At 46.4% G+C, this 22,908-nt stretch overlaps 1 protein-coding gene across 5 annotated transcripts; it reads left to right on the top strand.

Moving 5' to 3' along the window:
- Positions 1–273: 273 nt before the first annotated feature.
- LOC120035006 (cytoplasmic polyadenylation element-binding protein 4-like) lies at positions 274–18,807 on the top strand. Of its 5 annotated transcripts, none has more exons than XM_038981749.1 (11): positions 274–379; positions 2,606–3,935; positions 8,032–8,127; positions 9,362–9,452; positions 10,209–10,259; positions 13,427–13,603; positions 13,792–13,881; positions 14,536–14,654; positions 15,043–15,157; positions 15,301–15,482; positions 15,694–18,807. In XM_038981749.1, the coding sequence occupies exons 2-11, from the start codon at positions 2,862–2,864 to the stop codon at positions 15,919–15,921; spliced, it is 2,223 nt and encodes a 740-aa protein (XP_038837677.1). In that variant the 5' UTR covers positions 274–379; positions 2,606–2,861; the 3' UTR covers positions 15,922–18,807. The 5 variants fall into 5 exon arrangements, with proteins under 5 accessions (XP_038837677.1, XP_038837673.1, XP_038837676.1 ...); XM_038981745.1 differs by having other exon boundaries at positions 9,359–9,452; XM_038981748.1 differs by having other exon boundaries at positions 296–379; positions 2,782–3,935; positions 9,359–9,452.
- The last annotated feature ends 4,101 nt before the right edge of the window (positions 18,808–22,908 follow it).

The following is a 22,908-nucleotide window of genomic DNA, read 5'->3' as shown; positions in this document are numbered from 1 at the left end:
ATTTTGTGCATTATTTGCCTGCATGTGTAACTCCACCCATGAATTTCTCAACATCCTTATTTGGGCTGAGAACGTCTTGAACGCAGTGCCATTTCATTGAAAAGGCGTGAGATGGGTGTGGTTTACCCACACATATCCAATTAAACGCCATTCATCTGTGGAAAGGGGCGAGGCCGCAGAGGGAAACCCTTGCAGTCTGTGAGTGGGAGTTGGAGGAGGCGGGGGCGGGGTTATGAGTCGGAAGTGTCTCCCTACTGGCCCAGCTGTCATCGACTAGAAGAGACCATTCGTACCGGTTGACTTGGAAATGCAGAAAATTGAAAAAAAGCTGAAATATGGCAACATCTAGGAACCATAAGGACATGACGACAATTTAGAGGTACATAATGCACGATATAGAATCCGTTTCAGAAATGTAATGTCGTACCAGAGAAATGCACTCAGGTTTATACCCGTAGTTTAGAATTGCACAAAAATTATGACGACAACGATTGGTGCTAAGCTATGACATTGAACACACAGGACACGGAACCGACGAGGTCGTTTAAAGATACACACACCATTTAATACCAATATCACCGCAGTGATATCACCCGTGTATCGCTGTCGGTGGAATTTTCGGATACATTGTTTAATTTGTCATCGACATTTTTGCATATCTGCTTCGATTGCTCGTTAGATCGGCTACAATGTATCTACTATAGTAGCTTGTCGGCTATTACCCTAGCCGAGCGGCTTGTATACGGGGAACTAGGCTACCCTAGATTCAGCATAGACAAGAAACGTCACCAGCATTTTCTTCTTTAACTGGTCGCGACGGAGGAGGTCATTGCAGAAAAAAATCTAGATATTCGGTAGGTGTTGGTGTATTTACCTTCATTATAACGCACCGGCATAGACACACACTACACTGCATATAGACCTCAAATAGACCAACACTGATAATCGTAATGTGTTTGATTGACAGGGCACATGGAACCCAATGCAGCAGCTGTTAGCTTGCTAGCCACATAACGACCTTTGGGAAGAGAAACGGCAACTAATAGCGTAGCCAGCCTGCCTGGTGCTAGGTGCTTATACCGCAGCTAACCTACGCATGTTCACTCAGGTGTTTTCTGTTGTGGCCTGCTACTACTACTGCTATGCTAAGTCTGTTATTTTATCATGTAGCCTTGGCCTACTGTGGCTGAGCGAGTCAATGATTTAATCTCATTGTTACATCACTAGCAGTCTGCAGTTGCAGCAAAGTCACTGCAGTTGGCAAGGCTGGTGTTGTTTTGGATGGCCTGTAGGATCAAATTGTGGAATGATAGCCTTTGTATTTATGTCCCCCCCTGTCTCTCTCCCCCTCCCTCGACCCTGTCTCTCCCTCGACCCCTCCCTCTCTCAACCTCCCTCGACCCTCTGACTCCCTCCCTCGACCCTCTGACTCCCTCCCCCGACCCTGTCTCCCCCCCCGACCCTGTCTCCCCCCCCGACCCTGTCTCCCCCCCCGACCCTGTCTCCCCCCCCGACCCTGTCTCCCCCCCGACCCTGTCTCCCCCCCGACCCCCTGTCTCTCCCTCGACCCCCTCCCTCTCTCGACCCTCTCTCGACCCTCTCTCAACCTCCCTCGACCCTCTCTCAACCTCCCTCGACCCTCTGACCCCCCCCTCCCTCGACCCTGTCTCTCCCCCTCCCCTGTCTCTCCCCCTCCCCTGTCTCTCCCTCGACCCTGTCTCTCTCCCTAACCTCTCTCTCGACCCTGTCTCTCCCAACCTCTCTCGACCCTGTCTCTCTCCCCCTCCCTCCCTCCCTCCCTCGACCCTGTCTCTCTCCCCCTCCCTCCCTCCCTCGACCCTGTCTCCCTCCCTCCCTCCCTCCCTCCCTCCCTCCCTCCCTCCCTCCCTCCCTCCCTCCCTCCCTCCCTCCCTCCCTCCCTCGACCCTGTCTCTCTCCCCCTCCCTCCCTCCCTCCCTCGACCCTGTCTCTCCCTCCCTCCCTCCCTCTTTCGACCCTGTCTCTCTCCCCCTCCCTCCCTCTTTCGACCCTGTCTCTCTCCCCCTCCCTCCCTCTTTCGACCCTGTCTCTCTCCCCCTCCCTCCCTCTTTCGACCCTGTCTCCCTCCCTCCCTCCCTCGACCCTGTCTCTCTCCCCCTCCCTCCCTCCCTCCCTCGACCCTGTCTCCCTCCCTCCCTCCCTCGACCCTCTCCCCCTCCCTCCCTCCCTCGACCCTCTCCCCCTCCCTCCCTCCCTCGACCCGCTCCCCCTCCCTCCCTCCCTCGACCCGCTCCCCCTCCCTCCCTCCCTCGACCCTGCCTCTCTCCCCCTCCCTCCCTCGACCCTGCCTCTCTCCCCCTCCCTCCCTCGACCCTGTCTCTCTCCCCCTCGACCCTGTCTCTCTCCCCCTCGACCCTGTCTCTCTCCCCCTCCCTCCCTCGACCCTGTCTCTCTCCCCCTCGACCCTGTCTCTCTCCCCCTCGACCCTGTCTCTCTCTCCCTCGACCCTGTCTCTCTCTCCCTCGACCCTGTCTCTCTCTCCCTCGACCCTGTCTCTCTCTCGACCCCCCCCCCCCTCCACCCCCCTCCCTCTGTCTCTCTCCCCCCCTCCCTCGACCCTGTCTAGTCCGCTTCTCACCCGTCTCCCCCTTTTTACGCCACCCACTGTTTTCCCTACATCACCTTTCCCTCTCCTTTCTTTCTCGCGCATGCCTTCACTTCTGTCCTCTCCCTCACCCCCTTTCTCCCTTCAATTCCTCCCTCTCTCCCGCACTCCTCTCCTTTTCTCCCCATGTTATACAGTAGGAAATAGGCCTAGAAGACATTGAGATAAGAAGAACCAAGTTGAGGAGGAAATATCGTCTTTACCCCGGGATTCATAAATGGACGACTACGGCTTCGGAGTCCTGGTGAAGAATAACGGCAGTGGCAACAAGTCTGCTTTCCCCGTGAGGATCCCCCCTCACCTCCAACCCCAGCCCCCCCACCTCAATCACCCTGCCAACCCCCCCAGCCCCCCTTCATTCGTCAACAGCACCTCGGCCACCAATGGAGGAGGTAGCGCCTGGCTGTTCCCCTCCGTAACACCCCACAGTAACATGCAGGATGAGATCCTTGACTCCGACAAGTCCAACGCCCTGGACCGCCAGGACCTGCAGGAGAAGGCCCAGCCGCAGGCCCTCTCCCCTGGGCAGCAAGAGGCCGGAGGTGGCCTAGGGGAGCTGGATGGAATCCTATCCGAGGACGGCTCCATGGAGAAGGGCTCGTTGGAGACCGGTGGGAAGGAGAAGCTTAGGGGTGGGATGGACTCTCCTCCGGTGCTGGGGGGGTTTGACTACCAGGATAGCCTGGGGATGGGGACGTCCGGAGCCCAATCCACCACCACCTCCTCCTCCTTGACCTCCTTCAACAACTGGTCCCCGACCATACCTTCCAACCCCTCCCCCGTAATCGGTGAGGACGTCGGGGGTGGGTTCTTTGGCCCGGCTGGTTCCAACGCTAACGGACCCCAGATGCTGTTCCAGAACTTCTCCCACCACGCGGGGCCCGGCTTCGGAGGGGCGGGGGGCAGCTTCTCCCCCCAAATCGGCCCGGTCTCCCAGCACCACCCTCCTCCCCACCACTACCACCCCCACAACCAGGGGGTCCCCCCTCAGCACCGTCGCTCTCCAGCCTCCCCCCACCCTCCCCAGCCCTCCTTCCCTCCTCACCCCCACCGCTCTGGAGCTTTCACCCAGCTGCCCCACCTGGCCCCGGCCCAGTCCAAGCCCCCCTCCCCTTGGGGCAGCTACCAGAGCCCTGCCCCCCCCACTTCCACCTCCTGGAGCCCCGGGGGAGGTGGGTACGGTGGCTGGGGAGGGTCACAGGGGGTTCGTGAGTATCGCAGGGGCCTCAATGGAGGCGTGACGGCCCTCAACTCCATCTCACCACTTAAGAAGTCTTTCCCCAACAACCAGGTACTGAACTAGCTAGATATACTGCACACTCCCATCTAACAACCTGGTACTGAACTAGCTAGATATACTTCACACTCCCATCTAACAACCTGGTACTGAACTAGCTAGATATACTGCACACTCCCATCTAACAACCTGGTACTGAACTAGCTAGATATACTTCACACTCCCATCTAACAACCTGGTACTGAACTAGCTAGATATACTGCACACTCCCATCTAACAACCTGCTACTGAACTAGCTAGATATACTGCACACTCCCATCTAACAACCTGCTACTGAACTAGCTAGATATACTGCACACTCCCATCTAACAACCTGCTACTGAACTAGCTAGATATACTGCACACTCCCATCTAACAACCTGCTACTGAACTAGCTAGATATACTGCACACTCCCATCTAACAACCTGCTACTGAACTAGCTAGATATACTTCACACTCCCATCTAACAACCTGGTACTGAACTAGCTAGATATACTGCACACTCCCATCTAACAACCTGCTACTGAACTAGCTAGATATACTGCACACTCCCATCTAACAACCTGCTACTGAACTAGCTAGATATACTGCACACTCCCATCTAACAACCTGCTACTGTTAGATGTATGTACTGCACACTCCCATCTAACAACCTGGTACTGTTAGATGTACAGTTGAAGTCGGAAGTTTACATACACTTAGGTTGGAGTTATTGAAACTCGTTTTTCAACCACTCCACAAATTTCTTGTTAACAAACTATAGTTTTGGCAAGTCGGTTAGGACATCTACTTTGTTCATGACACAAGTAATTTTTCCAACAATTGTTTAGACCGATTATTTCACTTATAATTCACTGTATCACAATTCCAGTGGGTCAGAAGTTTACATACAGCAAGTTGACTGTGCCTTTAAACAGCTTGGAAAATTCCAGAAAATGATGTCATGGCTTTAGAAGCTTCTGATAGGCTAATTGACATAATTTGAGTCAATTGGAGGTGTACCTGTGGATGTATTTCAAGGCCTACCCTCAGTGCCTTTTTGCTTGAAATCATGGGAAAATCTAAAGAAATCAGCCAAGACCTCAAAGAGAATTGTAGACCTCCACAAGTCTGCTTCATCCTTGGGAGCAATTTCCAAACGCCTGAAGTTACCACGTGTTCTGACGTGTTCTGTCTCCTAGAGATCAACGTACTTTGGTGTGAAAAGTGCAAATCAATCCCAGAACAACAGCAAACGACCTTGTGAAGATTCTGGAGGAAACGGGTACAAAAGTATCTATATCCACAGTAAAACGAGTCCTATATCAACATAACCTGAAAGGCCGCTCGGCAAGGAAGAAGCCACTGCTCCAAAACCGCCATTAAAAAAGCCAGACTATGGTTTTCAACTGCACATGGGGACAAAGATTATACTTTTTGGAGAAATGTCCTCTGGTGTGATGAAACAAAAATAGAACTGTTCAACCATAATGACCATCGTTATGTTTGGAGGAAAAATGGGGAGGCTTGCAAGCCGAAGGTCACTATCCCAACCGTGAAGGACGGGGGTGGCAGCATCATGTTGTGGAGCTGCTTTGCTGCAGGAGGGACTGGTGCACTTCAGAAAATAGATGGCTTCATGAAGAAGGAAAATTATGTGGATATACTGAAACAACATCTCAAGATATCAGCCAGGAAGTTAAAGCTTGGTTGCAAATGGGTCTTCCAAATGGACAATGACCCCAAGCATACTTCCAAAGTTGTGGCAAAATGGCTTAAGGACAACAAAGTCAAGGTATTGGAGTGGCCATCACAAAGCCCTGACCTCAATCCTATAGAAAATTTGTGGGCAGAACTGAAAAAGCGTGTGTGAGCAAGGAGGCTTACAAACCTGACTCAGTTACACCAGCTCTGTCAGGAGGAATGAGCCAAAATTCACCCAACTTATTTTGGGAAGCTTGTGGAAGGCTACCCAAAACATTTGACCCAAGTTAAACAATTTAAAGGCAATGCTACCAAATACTAATTGAGTGTATGTAAACTTCCGACCCACTGGGAATGTGATGAAAGATATAAAAGCGGAAATAAATAATTCTCTCTACTATTATTCTGACATTTCACATTCTTAAAATAAAGTGGTGATCCTAACTGACATAAGACGGAATTTTTACTGGTATTAAGTGTCAGGAATCGTGAAACTGATTTTAAATGTATTTGGCTAAGGTGAATAGTAAACTTCAGACTACAACTGTATATGGCACACCTCATACCTGTTAAGACCGGATGTCCCAAAGGCCTCAGACTGATGAGTAGATTAACCATATTCATTTAACAGCCTACAATGAACTAGTCAATGATTTCTTTAATTTCAATGTTTTGCCAAACTCCAATAGTGCTTGATTTAGTTGCTTATGATATAGTTTATTTGCGACTGCAGACTGTAATCCAGCTAATGCTCTTGATGTCTATTGAGCCATAAAGTAAACTCTATCGTGCGCTTCAATGGTACAATCACATGGTAATATCCCACTTGTACTAATATTACACTGCTCAAAAAAATAAAGGGAACACTTAAACAACACAAAGTAACTCCAAGTCAATCACACTTCTGTGAAATCAAACTGTCCACTTTGGAAGCAACACTGATTGACAATAAATTTCACATGCTGTTGTGCAAATGGAATAGACAAAAGGTGGAAATTATAGGCAATTAGCAAGACACCCCCAATAAAGGAGTGATTCTGCAGGTGGTGACCACAGACCACTTCTCAGTTCCTATGCTTCCTGGCTGATGTTTTGGTCACTTTTGAATGCTGGCGGTGCTCTCACTCTAGTGGTAGCATGAGATGGAGTCTACAACCCACACAAGTGGCTTAGGTAGTGCAGCTCATCCAGGATGGCACATCAATGCGAGCTGTGGCAAGAAGGTTTGCTGTGTCTGTCAGCGTAGTGTCCAGAGCATGGAGGCGCTACCAGGAGACAGGCCAGTACATCAGGAGACGTGGAGGAGGCCGTAGGAGGGCAACAACCCAGCAGCAGGACCGCTACCTCCGCCTTTGTGCAAGGAGGTGCACTGCCAGAGCCCTGCAAAATGACCTCCAGCAGGCCACAAATGTGCATGTGTCAGCATATGGTCTCACAAGGGGTCTGAGGATCTCATCTCGGTACCTAATGGCAGTCAGGCTACCTCTGGCGAGCACATGGAGGGCTGTGCGGCCCCACAAAGAAATGCCACCCCACACCATGACTGACCCACCGCCAAACCGGTCATGCTGGAGGATGTTGCAGGCAGCAGAACGTTCGCCACGGCGTCTCCAGACTCTGTCACGTCTGTCACATGTGCTCAGTGTGAACCTGCTTTCATCTGTGAAGAGCACAGGGCGCCAGTGGCGAATTTGTCAATCTTGGTGTTCTCTGGCAAATGCCAAACGTCCTGCACGGTGTTGGGCTGTAAGCACAACCCCCACCTGTGGACGTCGGGCCCTCATAACACCCTCATGGAGTCTGTTTCTGACCGTTTGAGCAGACACAAGCACATTTGTGGCCTGCTGGAGGTCATTTTGCAGGGCTCTGGCAGTGCACCTCCTTGCACAAAGGCGGAGGTAGCGGTCCTGCTGCTGGGTTGTTGCCCTCCTACGGCCTCCTCCACGTCTCCTGATGTACTGGCCTGTCTCCTGGTAGCGCCTCCATGCTCTGGACACTACGCTGACAGACACAGCAAACCTTCTTGCCACAGCTCGCATTGATGTGCCATCCTGGATGAGCTGCACTACCTGAGCCACTTGTGTGTGTTGTAGACTCCGTCTCATGCTACCACTAGAGTGAGAGCACCGCCAGCATTCAAAAGTGACCAAAACATCAGCCAGGAAGCATAGGAACTGAGAAGTGGTCTGTGGTCACCACCTGCAGAATCACTCCTTTATTGGGGGTGTCTTGCTAATTGCCTATAATTTCCACCTTTTGTCTATTCCATTTGCACAACAGCATGTGAAATTTATTGTCAATCAGTGTTGCTTCCTAAGTGGACAGTTTGATTTCACAGAAGTGTGATTGACTTGGAGTTACATTGTGTTGTTTAAGTGTTCCCTTTATTTTTTTGAGCAGTGTATATAATATTGTCCTATCTTCCAGGTGCCCTCTCAGAAGTATCCTCGTAATAACTCTGGGTTCAACCAAAAGGCCTGGATGGAAGACAGCATGAGTCGCACTGACAACTTCCCTTTCCAGGTGAGAGAAGGGATGAGCAAACTGTAGAGAAAATATATTTATCCACCCTTATAGGACAATGAAAAAATTGACTTGAAACATGCTTCTATGTTGTTAAAACCAACACGCGCAGCTTTGTAGAGGCATTTTTGATACAAGTGTCAGAGACAAATTATATGTTCTGATATGTGTAAAACAGTACACATCAAAGTAAATGAGAAGAGCAAATATGATCTAGTTACTAGTAAGTAGAGCATCTGATAACATCAATGACAATTAGGCCAACAACTTGTTTCTTGATGAAATTCACAGTAACTATTGTTGTATATGTAGTCTTATAGATCTGTGAATGTGGTGGTAAGCGTATGCCATGAAGAGGCCTAATCCGGTAATCAGAGTTCACCCAAAATAGCACCATACTCCTTGTTTAGTGCACTACTTTAAACCAGAGCCTGGTCAAAGGTAGTGCACAATACAGGGAATTGGGTGCCATTTGGTACGGAAACTTCAGCTTTCTTCTTTCGTTAGAGATGCAGCACGTTAAATACGGAAACCCCAGCCTCCTCCTGTTGTTGTTTGAGATGCCACAACGCCTGTATGATAAATGTTGACATACTGTCATCTCACTTCTGCAGGCTTTGGCCCTGTTTGAATACTTAAAGAAGGCCCTGTTTGAATACATAAAGAAGGCCCTGTTTGAATACATAAAGAAGGCCCTGTTTGAATACATAAAGAAGGCCCTGTTTGAATACATAAAGAAGGCCCAGTTTGAATACATAAAGAAGGCATGCATCCTTTCTTCTTTGAGGTAAACGCAGATCTGACATGACCTGGATTGGCTAAAGCAGTAGGGTGTAAGTCTAGCTTTAGCGTTCCAGTCACACACAGATCGGTGATTACTTCAAGGAAGGGATTATTTGAAAAGCATTCTGTGTCTATCTACAGAGACAGGGGCATGTGATGCAAAAGCTGTAGATGGCCTACATCTGGAGATATCTCTGTAGAATCACAGAAATACATTTTGGTGGTATTTTATTCGATAAGCATCACCACAGAACGTCTCCGTGGATGTGTAACTGTTTAGGTCTAAAGTACCAGGACAACATAGTTCTCATCTATACACAAAGCAAAACTGTGTCAAGGGTCTAGATTAGAACCTACCACGGGTTCTCGCGTCAGAATGGTTCTGTGTTCCTGTTCTTAGAACACCGCAGGCTAATCATCGTGTTCCCTGTCTCTGTGTGTCTCTCAGCAGGAGAGAACCCGTTCCTTTGATGGCTTCAGCATGCACTCTCTGGAGAACAGTCTGATTGATATTATGAGGGCTGAACAGGATTCCTTGAAAGGTGGGTTTCTCTGTTTCTCGCAGTATGAAGAAACACCCTGGGTCAGTATTCACAAAGCGTCTCAGAATAAGAGTGCTGTTCTTGAATGAGTTTTTTTCCTTTAGAAAAATAATGAATATGATTATATGTACAAGGGGGACCTGATCCTAGATGCTTTGAATATAGGCCCTGGTATTCTGTAATACTCCACAAACAATGAGGAAATATTTGCTGAATATACAGTAATGGCATATTTTCAATTTAGAGACAGAAGATTGATTTCACGTAATTCTGACCGGTTGGTACAATGTCTAGCTGTGCTAGTGCAGGATAGAGGCGAAACGGCTCTACTCCGTCTAAACCTGCTCAATCACACACGCTTACCTGTTTAAGTACTACTATGCTGCCACTTTGATCCATGCTCCACTCTCCATTCTCTCCACCACCATGAATTAAACATTTGGGTTACGTTTTGTCGCATACCATCTCTGAAGACATGTTTTATAGCCAAGACCCTGACTGCTCTTCAGAAGGAGTTTGTCTCTATGTTAATTTATGGCCAGTCCATCACTTATTTCCCCTCTCTGATCATGTATCGCTATCTGTTGGCTGTTAAGTCAGAGTTCTCTGGATGCTTTGATGGTTCTGCTGCTCATCTCAATTCTCATTCTCCTCAGTACATCACAGAACTACAGTTGGTGAAATGTGGTGGCTATATGGAGTGAGAAGGCAAAATAATATACATATTCTAACTGACTTCGGTCTCTTCTTCTCCAGGTCGCTATGGTTTCTCTCACCAGGCCGGAGATGGGTCTTTGCCCATGAATGGTATGGAAATGTTAGATTTTGCCTCAATACAATAAAGTGTATAGCTTAGTTCAGCCATTCACAGTACAGGTAGTCAATTGGATGCAAGTTGTTCATGGAGTGTACATTATTTTATAACCCTGTGCTGTTAAGAGTTGGTATGAAGGCTGTTGTCTCTTGTTTTACATGCAGCTAGGAGCTATGGCAGACGACGAGGTAAAGCCAAACCCAAAATGTCTTCATGTTTTAGCCTAAGTCATGTCATTATTTGCAAAGCGGCCATTACACAGTACATGCTGTCTGGTTTGGCCTCTCTGTGTCTAAAATGGTGTAATAGGGTGCCATTTTCAGATGCAACTTGTCTGTGTTTACCTCTTAAACGCTGACTGTTCACTAGTCCCCGACTGAACCTGCAGAGGAAGACTTCAAGTCCCCAGGGAGGATTTGAAATGAATATAATAAAACAATCTCATCTTAATTCTATAAATACTACACTGCTCAAAAAAATAAAGGGAACACTTAAACAACACAATGTAACTCCAAGTCAATCACACTTCTGTGAAATCAAACTGTCCACTTAGGAAGCAACACTGACAATAAATTTCACATGCTGTTGTGCAAATGGAATAGACAACAGGTGGAAATTATAGGCAATTAGCAAGACACCCCCAATAAAGGAGTGGTTCTGCAGGTGGTGACCACAGACCACTTCTCAGTTCCTATGCTTCCTGGCTGATGTTTTGGTCACTTTTGAATGCTGGCGGTGCTCTCACTCTAGTGGTAGCATGAGACGGAGTCTACAACCCACACAAGTGGCTCAGGTAGTGCAGCTCATCCAGGATGGCACATCAATGCGAGCTGTGGCAAGAAGGTTTGCTGTGTCTGTCAGCGTAGTGTCCAGAGCATGGAGGTGCTACCAGGAGACAGGCCAGTACATCAGGAGACGTGGAGGAGGCCGTAGGAGGGCAACAAACCAGCAGCAGGACCGCTACCTCCGCCTTTGTGCAAGGAGGTGCACTGCCAGAGCCCTGCAAAATGACCTCCAGCAGGCCACAAATGTGCATGTGTCTGCTCAAACGGTCAGAAACAGACTCCATGAGGGAGGTATGAGGGCCCGACGTCCACAGGTGGGGGTTGTGCTTACAGCCCAACACCGTGCAGGACGTTTGGCATTTGCCAGAGAACACCAAGATTGGCAAATTCGCCACTGGCGCCCTGTGCTCTTCACAGATGAAAGCAGGTTCACACTGAGCACATATGAAAGCAGGTTCACACTGAGCACATGAGCACATGTGACAGACGTGACAGAGTCTGGAGACGCCGTGGAGAACGTTCTGCTGCCTGCAACATCCTCCAGCGTGACCGGTTTGGCGGTGGGTCAGTCATGGTGTGGTGTGGCATTTCTTTGGGGGGCCGCACATCCCTCCATGTGCTCGTCAGAGGTAGCCTGACTGCCATTAGGTACCGAGATGAGATCCTCAGACCCCTTGTGAGACCATATGCTGGTGCGGTTGGCCCAGGGTTCCTCCTAATGCAAGACAATGCTAGACCTCATGTGGCTGGAGTGTGTCAGCAGTTCCTGCAAGAGGAAGGCATTGATGCTATGGACTGGTCCGACCGTTCCCCAGACCTGAATCCAATTGAGCACATCTGGGACATCATGTCTCGCTCCATCCACCAACGCCACGTTGCACCACAGACTGTCCAGGAGTTGGCGGATGCTTTAGTCCAGGTCTGGGAGGAGATCCCTCAGGAGACCATCCGCCACGTCATCAGGAGCATGCCCAGGCGTTGTAGGGAGGTCATACAGGCACGTGGAGGCCACACACACTACTGAGCCTCATTTTGACTTGTTTTAAGGACATTACATCAGTTGGATCAGCCTGTAGTGTGGTTTTCCACTTTAATTTTGAGTGTGACTCCAAATCCAGACCTCCATGGGTTGATACATTTGATTTCCATTGATAATTTTTGTGTGATTTTGTTGTCAGCACATTCAACTATGTAAAGAAAAAAGTATTTAATAAGAATATTTCATTCATTCAGATCTAGGATGTGTTATTTTAGTGTTCCCTTTATTTTTTGGAGCAGTGTATAAAGCATTTAAGAACTTCCGTGTAGATTGTGGCCTACTGCTCTGTGTTGCTTTATATACTTAACATGGTGAAGTGTTGAAATGGATTTCCAGGTTGTCTTTATTGCAGTTGTGCTGACCGTCTCAGATTGCTATATTAATAACCTTCAACACGTGTTTGTTGTGAAATCTGATCATATGTACAGCGCAATAGCAAAAAAGATGAGCTGACATGATTGTCGGGTGCCTGTTTCCTGCTGGGTTGTTATGACCTGGCTGTGGTGGCTTGTCACTAGACTTTACCAAAACATCAAATCTTGTAAGCGCTTGCGGAAATCATGATTGGTTTCATGATCACGGTTCTCTTTTGTCTTCATCACAATGAAAAATTGCTTTATTTGAGTTCATTTGATTTCAATCAATGTACCGCAATTTTATTGTAGGTGTATTTATTTGGGTACAATCTTACCCTTTTTTCGTCGACTGAGTCAAACAGAGCTGAGCCAAGCTCTACTGAGCTGGCCTGGTTAAATCCAAGCTCTACTGAGCTGGCCTGGTTAAATCCAAGCTCTACTGAGCTGGCCTGGTTAAATCCAAGCTCTACTGAGCTGGCCTGGTTAAATCCAAGCTCTACTGAGCTGGCCTGGTTAAATCCAAGCTCTACTGAGCTGGCCTGGTTAAATCCAAGCTCTACTGAGCTGGCCTGGTTAAATCCAAGCTCTACTGAGCTGGCCTGGTTAAATCCAAGCTCTACTGAGCTGGCCTGGTTAAACATCCACAATAGTTGTTGGAAAGGACAATGTGAAAATGAATTATCGGAGCCAGCACACTGGTTTGAAAATAAATATAACCACAAATAGGTGCTAAGTGGCATAAAAATGTCCAGGCACTCGTGTTTGGTTTGAAAGTTAAAAAGCCTTTAATGTATGGGACATTTTAAAATACTTCAATGTATAGCAGCTTACGTCTTCATCAGGGTGTCGGGGTTAGTACGGTTTGGGTTGGGTTGGCAACATGGTGTGAAATAAGTCCAGGGTGTCGGGGTTAGTACGGTTTGGGTTGGCAACATGGTGTGAAATAAGTATCTCTACCGATCTATCTCTCTGCCCTCCAGGTCACTCTAACCTGTTCCCCATGGAGGACGAGCGGTCCTTCGGAGAGGACGAGTCAGGTGACCAGGGACTTCCTGGTTTAGGATCCGCCCACTGTTTCCCGCACCTCAACGGAGAGCGAGTGGAGAGATACTCACGCAAGGTGTTTGTGGGAGGACTGCCCCCCGATATAGACGAAGGTATTGATCAATGAACAGAATAATACACCTTTTACAATGTAGTTCTGAGTTAAAGACGATGTGAGGCGTCTGTTGTCTATGTTAATGGGTCCCGACATGTGATGTCAGAGGCTTGAAGGCTGTGTGCTACAACTACAGGGCCCTGAAGAGCCTGTGTAGCTGACTAGCTTTGACTCTTTCATTCTCAGATGAGATCACTGCCAGTTTCCGCCGGTTCGGTCACCTGTTTGTCGATTGGCCCCACAAGGCTGAGAGCAAGTCCTATTTCCCACCCAAAGGTGAGTCTGATATGGTCACATTGGCCAGGAAATACTAGGGGCCCTAGGAATGACGGGGACACTCGGGGGGCCCTAGGAATGACGGGGACACTCGGGGGGCCCTAGGAATGACGGGGACACTCGGGGGGCCCTAGGAATGACGGGGACACTCGGGGGGCCCTAGGAATGACGGGGACACTCGGGGGGCCCTAGGAATGACGGGGACACTCGGGGGGCCCTAGGAATGACGGGGACACTCGGGGGGCCCTAGGAATGACGGGGACACTCGGGGGGGCCCTAGGAATGACGGGGACACTCGGGGGGGCCCTAGGAATGACGGGTACACTCGGGGGGCCCTAGGAATGACGGGGACACTCGGGGGGCCCTAGGAATGACGGGGACACTCGGGGGGCCCTAGGAATGACGGGGACACTCGGGGGGCCCTAGGAATGACGGGGACACTCGGGGGGCCCTAGGAATGACGGGGACACTCGGGGGGCCCTAGGAATGACGGGGACACTCGGGGGCCCTAGGAATGACGGGGACACTCGGGGGCCCTAGGAATGACGGGGACACTCGGGGGCCCTAGGAATGACGGGGACACTCGGGGGGCCCTAGGAATGACGGGAACTAGATGAAGGTCATGAGAGTACTGAGCTCTTTCTTTCCCTCTAGGTTATGCATTCTTACTGTTCCAAGACGAGAGCTCTGTCCAGGCTCTGATCGATGCCTGTATCGAGGAGGATGGCAAGCTCTACCTCTGTGTCTCCAGCCCCACCATCAAGGACAAGCCTGTGAGTGGAGCTTTACGTGTCTGTCTGTGTGTGTGACACACGAGCCAGTCAGTCTTGGTGGGAGTTGTCTGTCCTCCTTGTCAGTCTAGCACTGCTGGTAAATAGTTGTGAGATCTCCCCAGTCCACTCACCTAGTTCAGCCCTGCCCACTCCACTCACCTAGTTCAGCCCTGCCCACTCCACTCACCTAGTTCAGCCCTGCCCACTCCACTCACCTAGTTCAGCCCTGCCCACTCCACTCACCTAGTTCAGCCCTGCCCACTCCACTCACCTAGTTCACATCTAGTTGTATGGACATTGAAAGAGTTACAAATATTATATGACATTTGTTAGCCTTTTCTAGATGTTATATGGGTGTTATCTGAATGTTGTCTGGCCGTTCCTCTAGGTCCAGATCCGTCCCTGGAACCTGAACGACAGTGACTTTGTGATGGACGGCTCTCAGCCTCTGGACCCGAGGAAGACCATCTTCGTAGGGGGGGTGCCACGTCCTCTACGCGCAGGTACTGGACTGTGATTCTGTGTGTGTGTTTGAGAGAGAGACTGAGCTAAAGTAATGCCTAGGCTTTAGCTCAGCAGGCTAACACTGTCTGGCGTGACAGACCCAGTCAGCCACATCATCAGCCTATATGTGTTACTGTTCCAGTGGAGCTGGCCATGATAATGGATCGTCTGTATGGAGGAGTGTGTTACGCTGGCATCGACACAGACCCTGAGCTGAAGTACCCTAAAGGAGCGGGCCGTGTGGCCTTCTCCAATCAGCAGAGCTACATCGCTGCTATCAGCGCTCGATTCGTTCAGCTGCAGCACGGCGAGATCGACAAACGGGTGAGTCAGTCTGGTCTTTGGTAGTTTAGCGGAGCCACATACGCTGTGCATTTTGTCCAGGAGAAGAACCATAGAGCCCTCACACGAACAATAGCTAAGCTACAAAATGGCGCTGGCTCTGAGCTTTCCCCCTCTGGTTTCTCTCATGTCCCATTCCATCTGGGTATGTTTCATCTCCTCTTTCTCCTTCTGTCCTCCCCCTCTCCCCCAGGTGGAAGTGAAGCCATACGTGCTGGATGACCAGCTGTGTGATGAGTGCCAGGGGACACGCTGTGGGGGAAAGTTCGCTCCCTTCTTCTGCGCTAACGTCACCTGTCTCCAGTACTACTGCGAGTACTGCTGGGCAGCCATACACTCCCGTGCCGGACGAGAGTTCCACAAGCCACTGGTCAAGGAGGGGGGAGACCGGCCCCGACACATATCCTTCAGGTGGAATTAGGGAGGGAGGGAGGGTGACGGGCTATGTTGTAGAAACTAAATGCACTTTTCTTTTTGCTGGTTCCTATTTAGTTTCAAAAAGAAACTTAAAAGCTTAATTTAATCTTTATTTTTTTAATCAGACTTTCTTCTAAGACAAGTAAATGCTAAGAAGAAGTAAAACGAAGTGAAAGAAATCCCGTTTTGAATTTAAGTTAAGGTGTGCATGAGTACTTGGATGCATTATTAGATACGAGAAGAAGTGTTTCTTCTGACTTGACTGTACTTTCTTTTCTCATTAGCTGGCGAAGCTGCTTACATTTGTTGTCAAGAGTAACATATAACATTTGAGTGAGCTATGTGCTGCACCTCAATCAGTATATTAACTAGAACAGTTGCGTTTTAAAGGGTGCACTTATTTTGTTACTTTACGCATGCAGGATTAGATTAATAATTGTATCGTTAACCAAAGGTTGAGAGCAACTGGTCAGGTTAAAGTTCAATAGTCAAAGAAATCCACTGCAGTAGGGCAGACAGACTGACAATTCCCTTCATCATAAATAAACTGTTCAGAGTACATACAGGATTACTTCAGAAAAAAATGATCCCCTCGGTATCGGGCCTGACATCGATTACTGATATGCGTTCTAGATCATGGTTTAAATTGACGCATTGTAGCCAAAATGGGCAAACCAAAGATTGGCCTAAAAACAAGTGATCAAAGCCAGTTGATTATCTGAGGGGTTTAAGGACTATAAGACTCCATTTTCAGGTTCAGGAGGTCAGTAAGGCTAGTGCCGTTGTGAAATTGAGAGGGGAGAAAGTCTTTGGAAAGACACCTTCAGCTGATAAAGACTACAGCCCTAGCTATCTAGGCAGGGCTCCGGTATTGGCAGTAGTATTAGCTCACTTTATATTGTCAGGGATATTAGCACTGGACGCTAACATGCTAATGTTATAGTACTAGTAGGAATGCACAGTACAGTGGTAGCTAGCTACAGTGTTCCCTGAGTGACTCATAGTATGCAGCCTGGTACTATGTGCTTTAGTGTTAACCAACTCCTCTGGCTATCGTTGTCCAGCCAATTAAAATGGAGAGGAGTTGGCTAAAGCACAGACAGACAGGACTACCAGCCTAGTCTCATGGTGATCTGACGCACTCTCTACCATGACTGGAGTGTAGAGGAAGTAGATCCGAGCTGTGGCGAGTGGATTCTAGCTGTGGAGGATGAATACATTAGTAGTTGGACACTCTTTGAAGAACTTGCTGTCACAGAGATAAAGATATTATTTTATACATGGCCTGCTGATTTTTGTACAGTGTTTTCTAGCTGATTATTTTGTCATGAACATATATAAATTTATTATGCACTACTTTTCTAAATATTTTTTTCAATAGTCATTTTAGGCACATTTTTCACAAGATGGGATAACTCCTTTTGCAATACCTCATTTTTTTCACTTGGTGAAAAATAATTTTGTACCTTTGTTACTAAGAGATCTGCATTTATGGTAAAACTTAATTTAAAAAATAAAAAATGAATGATATTAATATAATTTTCAATTTAGCTTTTTATATATTTAAGTGCTGGTAAATGTTAAATTGTCTGGTGTGATTGTGTAGAGAAAAGAAAAAGAGTTAGCCAATCATGTACAGTACAGACTTCTCTTTCATAATAATAAACCATAAGTACTGGATCTTAAGGCATGACAAGACCTTTCTAAACTTATTTTGATAGTCTTGAAACATATATTCAGCTTGTAGTGGGTAAGGAAAATCTTGGGAAAATGTTTTGGCTTGGGTGGATGAGTGAACCCTTGTTCCCTTGTATCATCAGTGAATGATGACAGGTGTTCTAAAAACTATTTAGATTCTCATTCTGGAACTACCTGAAGGTTCCAGAATGTACCAGTTATTCTAGGCATGCATGACGTAATACAGAATAACAACATGACTAGTGTTAATGCAGAAAACTATTGTAATGCACTAGATCTCTCTTTGTTTTATTTTTGTATGAGTTTTTAAGTTCTCTTTCAGATCACCTATCTATCCTCTCTTTCTCACCTAAAGTCTGCCTCCCTCACAGACAGACCTGCTGTACATGCAGGATACCACATGAGTTTAGCCATGTAGAAGACACTTGTTCCTAAAGAGACTTGATCACTCCACCCCTGTGATGTGGCATGCTTTGGGACATAGACTTGAATGTGATTCATGTTGCAAGTTAACTTTGAGCCCTGATGTGCAATACTTCTTCTTTCCTAAAACAGTTTCTCTCTTTCTGCAATGTAAATCATTTAAACCCATATAAACCATGTAAACATTAAAACAGGATTATTTTCTCAGTCTACTATTGTTCATGCTGGTGTCTGCAAAGTAAAACAAAAAGATACTTTCTACTAATATATAACTGAATTTATTTTTAAACATTATTTTGTGCTTATTCAATTATTTTGCTACTACCATGCTACTGTGATTAAGAAAACATTGTATATACTAAGTTGATAACGTATTTAGCATTTGTTATATTTTCAATTGAAATGTAAAACTATCATTTGGATCAGATTTGTATATTTTTTGGGGTGATGTGTTGAACTTGTTGATGTCTAGGTTTTCTAATTGCTGTTTGTGTGCCACATTCAGAGGAATAATGTCTGTTAGTATTACTTGATTGCGAAACATGTCAATAGTTTTTAATGGTATGTTGGGAAGGTTGTATTTATTGATATACCTTTTTTACTTGAGACATCATCTTGATTTTTATTATGGTCATTTCGCATTTATAAGTTCCAATTTGTATATTTCTCCCCCCCCCCCCCCCCCCCCCCCGGTTACGTTATGTGGTAACAGATGTCAGTTTTTATAGTTGGTTTGTAGAACTGAAGTAAAAATCAAGATCTAAAGTCATATAATCATCTGCAGCCAATTATTTATAACTGTATGCATACAACATTTGAAGTATTTGTAATGTGAGATGTTGAAAGAATAAAACTCAGCTGTGAGGAGAACAGGGGTTGAAGTCAATTTCTTGAGGAAAGCAAGGCGTGTGTGCTGCTAGGTTTGTACATGAAAAGGACAACGCGCAGGTTATTTTTTCAGTACATTCCTTTTGAACCCTGCACCCAAATAAACTATTGACTCAAACACTCCAATTTCTCATTATGTTGCTAAAAGTGGACATAACTCCCCTCCATGGATTTAAACCCACTGGATTGGTATAAATATTGTTACACCAGTCCATTCCTTTTTAATCCATGATGGGGAGTGAGTAAGTGCACACTTCATGCAGAAGATTGTCCCTCCTTACAAGACCAGTCTTTCTACATTGTTTTGTTAGTCTTTTTTATTTGTCTGAACGGTGTTGACCCTTGTTAAATGCATTTGACTTGACTAGAAGGGTAGAGTATTGGACCACAACCGTTGAGTGCAGCTGTGTGTGACCGAGACCAAGGAGGAGGTTTCTGACACAAATTATAGATGCAGGCAGATCCAATTCTCCAGCCCGGACCTTTGGCTCCTGATACCAACAACGACGGATACCTAGAGGGTTGAAAGTGGACTCAGCAGGCCACTGCACTATGTGCTATTTCATATGTCAGAAAAAGAAAGCAACGCCATCTGCTGGCGAAGAGAAGCCATTGTAATGCCGCAGGCAAATCTTTTATTTTCATCAATCCATTTGGCCGGCAGTGGCAAATTGTACTGCTCTTTTGGTCAATGAGTGACAACACTAATGTTCACAAAATGAGTGATTAGCAGCTAAATTGAGAATTAAATAGTGCGTTGTTGCATCTCTAGATTCATGTTTACAGACTGGGCACGTGCAGCTAATCCTAACTGCTCGAGGTAGGTAGGGCACGGGCTCGAGACTGTCCGTTTACTAGCCTAGCTAGCCAGCAGCATTTTGTTAGACTAACTTTTGCTAGCTAACTTCAAATTATTGTTGATAAACAGGCATAGAAATAAGATGCCAGGTGCTCAGTTCAAGGCTGTTTACGTGCCAAGTTTTGGATATCAATCCTCACGATGTAGTCAAAAAGATGGACAGCAAATGAATGAGTACTTGATCGAGTTGTCCAGCTCACGGAGAAGACAAGATACGTTGTCAACAAAAAAGATCAAATTAACGAAGTGTAACAGCAAGCCTGCACTGTCAAAGAAGAAACGAAAGGATGAGAGAAGGTCGATGCCTCCACCACCTCCCGTGATAGAGAGAATGACAGCTGCCCGAAGTCAAGGTGAAGGAGAGAGATCACAACAACAGAGACGGAGAAGTCCTAGCGTTGGCCAAAGATGTAACTACACTAAAATAACGTTATCCAGAATATTGTCAGAATAAGTAGTTAGCTATCAGCAGAATGTTGTCATGTGATGGTCTAATTTAGCTAGATAACGTTAAATTGGGTGCTATGTCAATGGTAGGCTACCCAACTCAACCCTGTTAGAATTCTTTAACAGTTCATTAATCCATCGTAACTTCCTGGAAGTATTCACTGATTAGAATGAAAAAACATGAATATATGTGGGTCGTTCAGTTTACCTGTCCAATCATGTCTAACCAGTGCTAATTTCAAGGAAGCTAGGAAGGAAGGAATCACTTTTAAATATTTTAAACGGGGCCGCAGCCTCGTTCCTTCCTTGTTCCTCCATGTCCAATACAGGCACTCCTCAGACCATGATGAATGAAGACCTCTTCACCTTCTACCAGAGAGACAAGCACACATCAACCAACCAACCTGTAAATTTGATGCTGTATTACAAATATGTCTGATTTATTTGTGCGGTTTGAGTCTGTTGCCTCCATTTCCTTGGCAGTCTGGCAGCTGTTGAATTGTGTTACCTGTCACAGACCTACCGTTATTAAACTACTGTACTGTCTCTAACCTACAAAGTTTTTATATGATGTTGATGTGGGCTTTGCCATAACTCTGTTACTTCTCTCTCCTCCCCAGCAGTGGGCAGCCAGACAGGCTGTGTTAAGGACCATCGGTAGGATGCTGCAGGAGAACAGGAGCATCAGAGAGAGACTGGTCTCCCTCAGCCATAGCAGTCAAGTTATACATTCAACTCAGTCTGAAGACTAGATTACAATCTGGGAATGATACATAGATTATGGAACTTCTCTTTCCCTCTCAAACTCAGGAATGGAATAGTTTTATTTGTTTCCCTTAAATGTTATGATTTTGTTTTAACCAAGTTTATGGACTACCTGGCAAATGTGCTGATTTGAGATGGAATTAAGATGAGGTTATTTATGTTACCTGAAACTAAACCTGTACTGTACATCTCTAGCAATCTGTTCCTATAGTTTCCTCTGGTTGAAGAAATAGACTATAGGTTGGTTTTGATGGGGAACACACAGATTTTGACTGTTGTCATGGGGAACGAAGAGTTCTGAATTAAAACAACTTCTTGAGGAGAAAGTGTTGTTAATTTCTGTTATGTCTGGTGAGCTATAACAGGTCAGCCAACCCTCCTGGAGTGCTACTACTGGGTTTGAAGGCTGTTGCACCAGCCCTTCTTCCTCATGGAGAACCTCACCTCTTTTTCCACTAGAGGGAACTGTCTCTATTTTGTGTGTGTGTGGGTGTGTTAGATACTGTACACTCAGCCACCTAACGGTAGAATACACAGGTCAGCCACAGCTTAACTTTCTCAATCAGAGGTTCTCAGTAAAGCCTGGGCGTGTCCAAAATGGCACCTTATTCCCTTTATAGTGCACTACTTATGAACAGAGCCCTGTGTGTTTTTGTTTCCTGCCCCTTATTAGTGAATTAACCCACAGCCAACATGTGTTTCTGTTTCCTGTCCCTTATTAGTGAATTAACAACCCACAGCCAACATGTGTTTCTGTTTCCTGTTCCTTATTAGTGAATTAACAACCCACAGCCAACATGTGTTTCTGTTTCCTGCTCCTTATTAGTGAATTAACAACCCACAGCCAACATGTGTTTCTGTTTCCTGCTCCTTATTAGTGAATTAACAACCCACAGCCAACATGTGGTTCTGTTTCCTGCTCCTTATTAGTGAATTAACAACCCACAGCCAACATGTGGTTCTGTTTCCTGCTCCTTATTAGTGAATTAACAACCCACAGCCAACATGTGTTTCTGTTTCCTGCTCCTTATTAGTGAATTAACAACCCACAGCCAACATGTGTTTCTGTTTCCTGCTCCTTATTAGTGAATTAACAACCCACAGCCAACATGTGTTTCTGTTTCCTGCTCCTTATTAGTGAATTAACAACCCACAGCCAACATGTGTTTCTGTTTCCTGCTCCTTATTAGTGAATTAACAACCCACAGCCAACATGTGTTTCTGTTTCCTGTTCCTTATTAGTGAATTAACAACCCACAGCCAACATGTGTTTCTGTTTCCTGCTCCTTATTAGTGAATTAACAACCCACAGCAAACATGTGTTTCTGTTTCCTGCTCCTTATTAGTGAATTAACAACCCACAGCCAACATGTGTTTCTGTTTCCTGTTCCTTATTAGTGAATTAACAACCCACAGCCAACATGTGTTTCTGTTTCCTGCTCCTTATTAGTGAATTAACAACCCACAGCCAACATGTGGTTCTGTTTCCTGCTCCTTATTAGTGAATTAACAACCCACAGCCAACATGTGGTTCTGTTTCCTGCTCCTTATTAGTGAATTAACAACCCACAGCCAACATGTGTTTCTGTTTCCTGCTCCTTATTAGTGAATTAACAACCCACAGCCAACATGTGTTTCTGTTTCCTGCTCCTTATTAGTGAATTAACAACCCACAGCCAACATGTGTTTCTGTTTCCTGCTCCTTATTAGTGAATTAACAACCCACAGCCAACATGTGGTTCTGTTTCCTGCTCCTTATTAGTGAATTAACAACCCACAGCCAACATGTGTTTCTGTTTCCTGCTCCTTATTAGTGAATTAACAACCCACAGCCAACATGTGTTTCTGTTTCCTGCTCCTTATTAGTGAATTAACAACCCACAGCCAACATGTGGTTCTGTTTCCTGTTCC

Source organism: Salvelinus namaycush, chromosome 42 (genome assembly GCF_016432855.1).
Source record: "Salvelinus namaycush isolate Seneca chromosome 42, SaNama_1.0, whole genome shotgun sequence".
NCBI lineage: Eukaryota > Metazoa > Chordata > Actinopteri > Salmoniformes > Salmonidae > Salvelinus > Salvelinus namaycush.
Note: the sequence above shows the minus strand (reverse complement) of the source record. Positions and strands in the feature narration are given on the sequence as shown.

Coding starts and splice junctions, on each gene's coding strand:
- LOC120035006 (XM_038981745.1), top strand. CDS start 2,862: ATGGACGACTACGGCTTCGGAGTCCTGGTGAAGAATAACGGCAGTGGC. Junction 8,128..9,358: donor CTGACAACTTCCCTTTCCAG/GTGAGAGAAGGG, acceptor TGTGTCTCTCAG/CAGGAGAGAACCCGTTCCTT. Junction 10,260..13,426: donor TGGGTCTTTGCCCATGAATG/GTATGGAAATGT, acceptor TCTGCCCTCCAG/GTCACTCTAACCTGTTCCCC.